Below are 9,761 nucleotides of genomic sequence, written 5' to 3' on the forward strand. Positions count from 1 at the left end.
TCTATGAATCGGTAGTGCTTGAATCGCGATTCGAATGTGAATCAATTTTTTTTGCACACCCCTAATGGATTGGCATCCCCTGAGGATGAATTCTAATAACTTAAGTGATGGTCTGATTTTTTTTCATCATCTAGTACGATACCATCAGGTCAAAATGTAATTTGTCAAACTCTTTGGGTAATGACCATATATTTACAGAACTAATTGCTTTCCCATCAGCCTCAGTTTACTTTGTGTTTAGTTATATACCTACTAGGTTATGATACTATGGAGGAAATAAGACACCTGTACACATGTACGAAAAATGTAATCACATTTATGGAAGACCAAAATATAAACTCTTTGTTACAAGGACAATAGTCGGTTAGTGACCACATCAAGTCAAAGATTAGATCAGTTCAAGCTTAATTACTGTATGCAATTTCTTGTCTTTTTTTTGCCAGCATTTCAATCAAAGCCGGATATTAACAGTTTTCAAGCCAATTAATAGTTATGAAGTCAATAAATATGTATACACAGTAATTCTAGTACATGTACTTGTAGGTTCATAGTGAAAATACAAAAGTAATCTCTAAAGAAAATACAGTAACCACAGCTGGTCCAAAAGTGCAAACATCCTTTCTATTTTTTAGTAACTGGCGCAGCCACAAAACAGTTGTCAGAGCCCACGTTATACTGTGGAATTCAAACGGAGTCAAACTTGGTTTATCATACCTCTAAAGCAGGTTCATTCTCTTCAAAAACCAAATGCATAATAAATATGGCAGCTGTGTCCTCTAATACTTCACGTGTTATACAGGAGCAAAATAAGTTAGTATTACTGTTTAAATTAAATGAATAAGGGTAGCAGTTGATTTTAACGAAGGGTTTTTGTCTCCGCATTAATAATGACAACTTCTCTCCTCAAATCTGTAAAGCCCCTTTTCTGGTTAAAATGAATGATTCAGACATTTAGTTTTCTTCATGAAACGTAACAAGAGAACAAAACCTTTAGCGACTATTAGATTCAGTCTTTAGTCTTGTATTCAGAATTGCGGAATGCTCAGGGATGAGGTTGATATAGTCCAAAGCTTTGCTTCATGCTCTCAGAGGCAAAGCTGCTCTGTGTCGTCCTTCACAGAGGGAATCTCGTCGATGGCAGCGTGAGCCCCTTCTCTCGTCTGTCCCAGAGACGATGCGATGACGTCGACCGCTAAAGAGGCGGTGGCCTCCACGGCTTCGCGGTTGGCTCCCAGCACTGGGTTTACTTCTACCAGGTCCATGGCTGACAGCAGACCTGCACATCAACACATTCACAAGTTAAATACAGGAACTTGACAAAAGTCCTTAAAGGACAGGAAAAAAAAAGAACTAATTTAAGGTATCTGAAGCTGTCTTTTTAAGGATGTTTCGACCATATTTTTAGTCATCTGTACCTGTGTTATGGATTTCCTCTGTGATGTAGATTCCCTCCCTGTAGGTCAAACCTCCGTTCACTGGTGTTCCCGTGGCTGGAGCCAAAGACGGGTCAAACGCATCGATGTCGAAGCTCAGGTGGATTGGCCGCTGTTTTCTGTTTGAGAAGGTGAGAAAGTTAAAGTGTGGATTTAAGGTTCTCTTCAACTCAGACACGAGCAATCATTTGGTTTGATCACATAAACGTAACAACTTTTAGTAAAAGTTAAGTATTAAACTTAATAAATAATCACACAATCATTATGTTTAACAGTAAGTGAATGTCATAGTCCGTAAAGGTACCTTGACAGAAGATGGTCAAGAGTAACTTCCATAACCCTTTGGATGCCTAGTCTGTCGATATCCCTCATGGTGAAGTACTGGATACCCAGGTTCTTCAGGATGTGGCTGTAACAAACAAAAATTAAAAACATCAAGAACTATTTTTTTTTACATGGAGAATTAAGATCATATCAGCAAGTGATTGTATGTGCTTACTGCTCTCCGGGGTCAACGTCCCGCAGTCCGATGTACACCAGGTCCCTCGAGGAGAGGAATGGCTTCGTCCAGGTAAACCCTGGGATAGCTGGCATCTGTGGTGGACAGATAAAAAATAATAATGTAATATAGAATGTATATGTATGTAGAAAAAATCGTCCACCATAGTGTTGCAGCGATGGTGTATTTTTGTAGGCCGACCCGGACATTTGCATCTAGTTCCCTCGCCGAAAAAGCCAATGGGATTTTTTCCAGTGTTTTTTTGATCGTAGCAGAAAATAAGCTCTGTGTTCAGCAAGATAACCTTCACAAATGAACACCACGTTTATGATTTTGAAGCGTAAATGCAATCGCCAGAAGAACAAAAGCTAACGTTAGGCTATTAACAAACTACACCACAGTTGCATGCACCAACTGATTTCCCATCTTCGTGGCGATGACGTTTGCAGTCTTAGTTAGCCACTTGTCTGGCATCTAAACAAAAAAGCCCAAATGACTTTAAGCTGATGGAACCAGAAATGCAAAAAAGCTAAGACATCTCCGGGTTTTAAGACTCATTCTTGCTGCACTCTATTGGGTGATAACAAAGGTTATTGTTAGCATGTCAAAAGTAAGGGGGTGGAGCCTTCACATGTCTGTGCACAGGGGCCCATTATTTCATAATCCGCCCATGTTTGCATAAGAAGAAGTTCCCATTGTTGCACTTTCTACCAGTTGTTATAAATGTACGGGGTTTCCTCGATTACTTCATGCATTTATCCGTAAAATGAGAAATAAAATGAGTAAAAATCCCAAGACACATAACAAGTTTATTAGTTATAAACTGAAACTGATGAAGTTGATCTTACTGCACCTTCATCAAAACAGGTCAAATGATATGATTCTGACGTTAAAATGTTGTGTTCTAGCGATTTTTCCTCCGTGACGGTGATTTCCTTTGCTAAAATACTGTCAAGTTCTACTGCTGCAAAGAGATCCAGTCTACATTACATGCATGTTTTGTGATGCCTACTATTTCTCCTCACCTTGTCTTGCAGCTCTTTGAGCATGAATGCCACAGGCTGGCCGTGGAGGTTCCCTGATGGAGAAGTCATTGGCGTGTTAATGTCTGCATGAGCATCAACCCAGATGAGACAAAGGTCAGGACACTGCTGGGCGTGGCCTCCCACTGATCCAATAGCAAGGCTGTGAAATGAAAAGGACAGTCTTAGAAATGTCTGGTGTTTTTATTTATCAGTCAAATTCCGAGGATGAGAGTATCTTTGCAAGGGAGTCGGAGCATTAACACGACGGTAAAACGCTATACAGTAGCTGTTGGACACCTAAATACTGTACTAGTTGTACTGCATGATTTCAGGGCAGTTGCTGTTCACAAGCAGTACATGTATTGTTACATAATTACCTGTGATCCCCTCCCAGCATGACAAGGGTGTGCCCAGCACCGACGGCTCTGCTCACTGCGCCAGACAGCATCTTATTGGCTCCACCCACAGTGCGAGGGAACTTTACATCCATGTAGGGTTCGTCCTTCTCAAGGTGGTGGAAGTTGAGGTCGCCAAAGTCGTGGACAGAGTAGTCTGAGTAACACAAAGACAAAAAGCTGCCATCACTTAAAGCACTTTATGCTTTTAAAGGCAGGGTTGGTAACTATTTACTTTTTTATATATTGTTTGAATTAGTCTTTACACCCCGTAAGACGGAGCACCTAGGAGATGCTACTTTCAGAACATGCTAGCATTGCCAACATAAACATTGCCAATCCTGCCTTTAAGGCATTTAGCTGAGTCACTCTTTTGGTGAGGTTCACAGTGACTCAGCAACGGTTCACAGTTTTACACCAGGATATGGAACTGTTCATGGACACAGTGGCTGTTGCATGGAAGCAACCTGCAATCTCTTGGTTTTGGACATTCTGTCTAATTTGTTAAGACGCTGCCCTGTTGTCTGTTTTGAAGAAACATTTGTGCTTTAAAGACTGCAGCCAGCGTTAGTTGAATCTGTGGCTGCTATAGCAGTCTGAGGAGGCTGATTCATTCAATGCCAGTGGAACATAAGTGACGAAGCACTTTCCACTTGTCCAGTGTCCCATGTCAGCTCAGGTTCCGCCCTGTAGCCTCCTAGATAGCCGCAGCAGTGAAGACTAAAAGAATTCCACTTGCTTTTCGGACGCGGACTGCAAGTAAACAAGTGATGTGATCTTGGAGGTTCATCTGGCAATATGAGCCTTTATGGCAGTGTAGTGTTACTCTGCTGATCTAAGGGGAACCAGTGTGGTTCATTACCATTCATAGACAGGACAGGAATAGCCCTTGTCTTGGTGCAACTGTGAGCATCTGGTGCAGGACAATTCAGAAATGTTTTAAGCAGCAACAGGCTGCAAGTTCTGCTTCTGTTTACTGTGATAATGCAAGATTATAGCTGCTACATGTTTTTTTACTGTACAGTACAGTAGTTAAGTGACTGATTTTGTTATATATATGTATATATAGATATGCATATGTATTGTTATATTATTATTAATATTATTATATACATGTGTTTTTTTCTTTTACTGAGACAGGACAAACATGACACCAACCCTGAGAGTGTAAAGATGACATGGTATTTAGTTCAGTTAGGGTTTGGTTTCCTACATTAGGGTCAGCTAGTGGCATGGCAGCTATATCTCTTGTCACTGCTGCCAAATTGACATCGAGCCACCAGAAGGAAGACCCTGCGACTTCATTGTATATTAGATACTGTAGAGCAGCCTAAAATGACCCCTAACTGAGATTTAGCTCTCAACATGAAACAATGTCATTTCCTATCATAAAAGGGGTTTGAAAAAAATGGTGCAAAGAGGCGACACCTTTTGCACAACATCTGATGTTTACAGCTGATGAGCAGATGTCTGGGACCAGAGACCCTAGGATTGCCTGGCAAATGCTGTTAACGCTCTGGGGTTTGTTTAATTGGCTGCAACACAGGAACAGATACTGCTGTCCCTTACCGTCACACACCTAGATTAGCCACTGTGTGAAGGGTTGTGGCAAGCTACCATTATCACTGACAATTACTGTAATTTTTTTATATTTAAAAAAAATATATTTATTTTTATATATTAATATGGACCAACCTTCTGTGGAAGTCAGCGGTGAGTTTATAGTGACCTTGTGTTCCTGTCAACTGTGGTATAATAATAGTAGGTTTATACTTAAGACTGTGGTATACTCTATAATGAGTGTATTTATAGTAGGCTTATCATACATATGGTAACCTTATTTGAATCTTCTGTGGAGTCAACAGGCACCCCTGGCTTAAGACTGTTTTTAAAATTAAATAAATAAATTAGAATAAAATGAAGAAATAAGACAATAGCAATCAAACATAATTAAACAATTAAAAAAAAATCAAACATGGTGTGGGAATGTAAGATAGAAGGCTCACAGGGCTCATGACAAAGCTCAGTAATATAGCTTAGGGCTAAACCGTTTAGATCTTTAAAAGTGATGAGTATGTGGCTGGGTTGGCTCAGTCGGTAGAGCAGGCGCACATATATGGAGGTGTATATACCTCGACGCAGAAGGTCCAGGGTTCAGGTCCAACCTGAGACAGGTTTCCTGCATGTCATCCCCCTCTCTCTCCCCTTTCATATCTATCTGTTCTTTCCATTAAAGGCTGAAATGCCCCAAAAAATCTTTAAGAAAAAAAAGTGATGAATAAAATTTTAACATTAACTCTAACTAAAATATACTAATATAAATAAATATAGTGACCTGCTCATAGGTTATGGTGTTTTCCTTTTTCTTATAGTATAATTATACTATTTTGCAAGATAATGCTGCCTACAGCAGACTAGGTATATGGTGAAAAAGGTTGTTTTTTTTTGTTAAAGTTTTAAAAATTTTCAGAAACTACTTTGGGCTAACTTTAACGGGCATTTGTAATGATCTAAATCAAATATAAAACAGTTTAAGTATTAATAATTATCATACATCTCCACACAAAATTTGTTAAAGACTGCATTACTTTAGTGTACCAAATACTAATTTGTAGCATATTTATCTTCAGTGTGTCCTTGGTATTCAAAAGAGACTTATCTGTGTCTCTGGACTACAGATAGACTTGAAGGATCCTAGACAGACTTTAAAGTGACCTTCATAATAGGCTACTAAGTCCTTGTAACCATGTCTTGTCTGTTCATTCCTCTATCAGATCACCGGTCTCTTTGGTAAATGGTCTTTGTAATGGTGGCGTGAGATATCAAGCACAGTGCAACCATTGACCTGAGCATAAAAAATAAAGAACGGATCTTTCATCTCATCAAAGCAGCTCTCCTCTTTCTTTTCTTTTTTTCCTCCCAGAAAACTGTCGGCGTGTCGGGTGAAACGAAAAGAACAAAACGTGTTGTTACAGTGAGGGGAGAGTCTGTCTGCAGTGACGACAGAGTGGAAATACATCAGCCTATCCTCTTCCTGCGCCCTTCTGAGAATGTGCCGGGGACATGAATGACTAAACCAGACATGTGCTTTATCCGAGTGAGAGAAAAAAAAGAAAGAGAAAGAAAGAATCTTGCATGGTGCAGTTACCACAGTGTCCTCCGACGGTTCTTTCACAGTGTGAGTCTCGGCTAGACTACTTTATGGCATTCTTGCCCTTGACAATGGCATCGCTTTAGTAGATGTTCCCGCGGGAACGGAAAGACGCTTTATCATGAGTTTGAAGTCGCCATTACTTCATCGTTATCGTATTTCGAAAATGGTTCACCATCATCATTATGATTTCATGAGGCTATATTGTGCCTGTTCTGCTATATAACCTCTTGCAAAAAAATAAATAAAAAAGACAAGTTTGTGATGTAGGTCTACTAAATGGAGATAATGGCAATTTATCCTAACTATATAGGCTAATTATAAGTATGTTATATCACTATAATATCCCTATAGGCTACATTGTGTCAGTGAAAGGATCTTAAGAAGCCAGGAGGATTTGATGTCAACAGGATTAAGCAGCAGCAGAGATCACTTTGTTCTCTAAGGCATGTGCTGGAACAGGCTAACCTCTCCCAGGCAACATGTCTGATGTTTAAATTTACAAGCCTCCCTGTGGTAGGAAAGAAGGACGTTAAATCTGTCTAAATGCTGGCACGCGAACTTGCAGGCAACACCCCATCCACTGTTACATAACGCAGCGGCACCGGCTGCTCCATTATTATCCCCTCTTCCCTCACCTACCTAAAGCGGAGAGCCTGTCGATGAGCCCCGCATCTCTGATGGCTTTAGGGCCGTGCTCCACGCCTCTTCTTTTCTGTTAAAAGAATTAACAGAAATGAGTTAAGTCGGTGTTTCAGATGTTATTTGAAAATTAAGATTGCCAACAACAACAAAAAAAAAATTTAAAAAAAGAAGTCACGTTGACACATTGTATTACCTGTCCTTTTGAAAAAGGAGCTCCGAGTACAGCCACAGACTGAGCTCTGCTTTGTTGGCATGTGTGGCCGAGTTGAGTTCTGAGAAGACGGAATAGAGGTCCTCTCAAAGCCATTTTTTTTTTCTATTCAAAACTCAGAACAGCCGCAGTCCAAACCAATCCGATCCCAGTCGCCGACCAAAAAGTCTGATGAAAGCGCTGTGAGATGTTGCGCGGGTGGATGCTGGATGTGGCCGCGTTGGTGCAGGAGGCAGGTCTTATGTCTCCTAAATCCTACTTAATATTCATTAGCTGGTGAAGAGGAGGATTTAAGAAAAAAAAGTCGAGATTACTACACCCTACCCTTTTCTTAGAAAAAGTAACTTTGTTAAAATATTTTGGAATTCTCAGTGGTGCTAAGCGTTTAGGACCGGTTATGAACTCCTGTACTGGCAGTGCCGTGAGTCCTGTTTCATATACAGCGTCTGACGTCCGGTTAAATGACACACCTTCGGTGTAGCCAATAGGAAATGGCGAAATAAGTGGGTTCGCTATGTGGGCGTGGCCTGCCTGATGTGAGCCATGGTCATGTAATGTTTGCTGTGAAGCGCTGTACTGCACTCTCATCTACAGTACGTGGAAATTTCCAGAGAAGGAGCCAAGCGGGACTGACAGAATTGTTTACATGATAGCAGTTGGCCTAGTTTTTTTTTGTCAACATGTGTTCCATGAGGTCCGTAAACATATCGTATTTCAGGTCAAGGTGAAAACACAAACCATCTTTATAAGGATCTTTACATAGGCAGATATTGTGTAGCAGGTGTCTAGGGCTTATCCGTGGTGAAAGAAGTATTCAACCTTTAGCTCAGTTGTTCTCAATAATAATTTTTCAATAATGCACCCCCCTTTGAAATATTTTTTTCAGCCAAGTACCCCCTGACCAGTGTAAAACATTGTTGGTAGAATAAAAAATAAAAAAAAGTATATAAAGAGGTAATACAATACAGCGCTGCACCTGTTTAGGCTTAACAACCTAACTAACTGAAAACACTTTAATGCTAGCCTACATTTAGTTTAGAATCCATCTCTAAATTCATTCATTATTATACTGCATTACTCCAAAGTACCCCTAGGGGTACTATACCTTAATTTGTATATCTTAATTTGAAAATATTATTAGCAAAATGTAGACTACTTAATCAGAAGTAAAAGTACTCATTATGCAGAGTTCCTGAATAGCTTTTTTTATAAAGTGGCCGGGGCTGATCCTGATGAGGGGGAGGGGGGGGTTCAGAGTCCAGAGTTCTTGGGGGCAGAGGGAAGAGGTTATTTCCGCTGCACCACGTGGCCAGTTGGCTGACCTCCTTCCTGTAGTAGGTCTCATCATTGTTGGAGATGAGACCCACCTCAGTTGTGTCGACCGCAAACTTCACAATATGGTTGCTGCTGAAGGATGGGGTGCAGTCAGCAGCATGGGTCAGCAGCGTGAAGAGCAGGGGGCTGAGCACACAACTTTAGGGGGGCCCCCGTGCTCAGAATGGTGGTTCTTGATGTGCTGCTGCCGACCCGTACTGCCTGAGGCCTCTCACTAAGAAAGTCCAGCAGCCAGTTACATAGTGAAGTGCTGAGCCCCAGCTGGTCCAGTTTGCAGATCAACTGGACCAGCTGCTTAGGGATGATGGTGTTGAAATCTATGAACAGCATTCTAACGTATGAGTTTTTGGTATCCAGGTGGGTGAGTGCAGGGTGAAGAGCAGAACAGATTGCATCCTCGGTGGATCTGTTACCTCGGTATGCAAACTGGTAGGGGTCCACGGTTGGGGGGAGAGTGGATTTTATGTGAGCCATGATTAGCCTTTGAAAGCACTTCATGGTGTTGGGGGTCATGTGGGGGCATGCTTTTGTGTGCTTCAAACCTGGCAAAGAAGCTGTTGAGATCCTGTCAGCCATGGCTTCTGGTTAGCCCGTGTTGCGATGGTTCGGTTGGTGGTTACATCAGCAATACATTTGCTAATGTATGAAGTGACAGTGTACGAATACTCCTCAATGTCTGTATGGTTGTTATAGGTAGCTGCCTGCTTAAACATAATCCAGTCAGTGGTGTCAAAGCAGTCCTGAAGTGCCATGTACTTGCTTCAGAACTGGTTTGGTGACTTTCATCTCTGGTCTGCATGCAGGTATTAGCATGACACTGATGTGGTCAGGGGGGCCGATGTGTGGGAGGGGGAAAGGCTTTGTATACATCTTTTGTGTGAGGTGTAAACCAAGTCCAGGGTGTTACTTTCTCTTGTAGGAAAGTTCACATGTTGATGGAAATGGGGGACAACAGCCTTGAGATCTGCGTTGTTAAAATCCCCAGCGATGATGAAAAATCCATCTGGGTGGGCTGTCTGTAGCTCACTGATGTTTATCTGGTGGAGGTAGAGCTTAAAGAAACAGGG

At 41.3% G+C, this 9,761-nt stretch overlaps 1 protein-coding gene across 1 annotated transcript; it reads right to left on the reverse strand.

Moving 5' to 3' along the window:
* Nucleotides 1-300: 300 nt before the first annotated feature.
* On the reverse strand, nucleotides 301-7,772 carry arg2 (arginase 2). The gene is made up of 8 exons (XM_031310173.2): nucleotides 7,342-7,772; nucleotides 7,146-7,218; nucleotides 3,335-3,509; nucleotides 2,958-3,117; nucleotides 1,933-2,027; nucleotides 1,738-1,842; nucleotides 1,416-1,552; nucleotides 301-1,276 (listed from the first exon to the last, which is right to left on the reverse strand). The coding sequence occupies exons 1-8, from the start codon at nucleotides 7,453-7,455 to the stop codon at nucleotides 1,086-1,088; spliced, it is 1,050 nt and encodes a 349-aa protein (XP_031166033.1). The 5' UTR covers nucleotides 7,456-7,772; the 3' UTR covers nucleotides 301-1,085.
* Nucleotides 7,773-9,761: the final 1,989 nt, after the last annotated feature.

This window comes from Sander lucioperca, chromosome 18, assembly GCF_008315115.2.
Source record: "Sander lucioperca isolate FBNREF2018 chromosome 18, SLUC_FBN_1.2, whole genome shotgun sequence".
Classification (NCBI taxonomy): domain Eukaryota; kingdom Metazoa; phylum Chordata; class Actinopteri; order Perciformes; family Percidae; genus Sander; species Sander lucioperca.

Excerpts from the sequence above, each read along its gene's own strand:
- arg2 (XM_031310173.2), bottom strand. The coding sequence starts at position 7,455 with ATGGCTTTGAGAGGACCTCTATTCCGTCTTCTCAGAACTCAACTCGGC. Across the intron at positions 7,219-7,341 it reads CTCCTTTTTCAAAAGGACAG|AAAAGAAGAGGCGTGGAGCA; the intron begins GTAATACAATGT and ends TTCTTTTAACAG. Across the intron at positions 1,277-1,415 it reads AGAGGAAATCCATAACACAG|GTCTGCTGTCAGCCATGGAC; the intron begins GTACAGATGACT and ends GTTGATGTGCAG.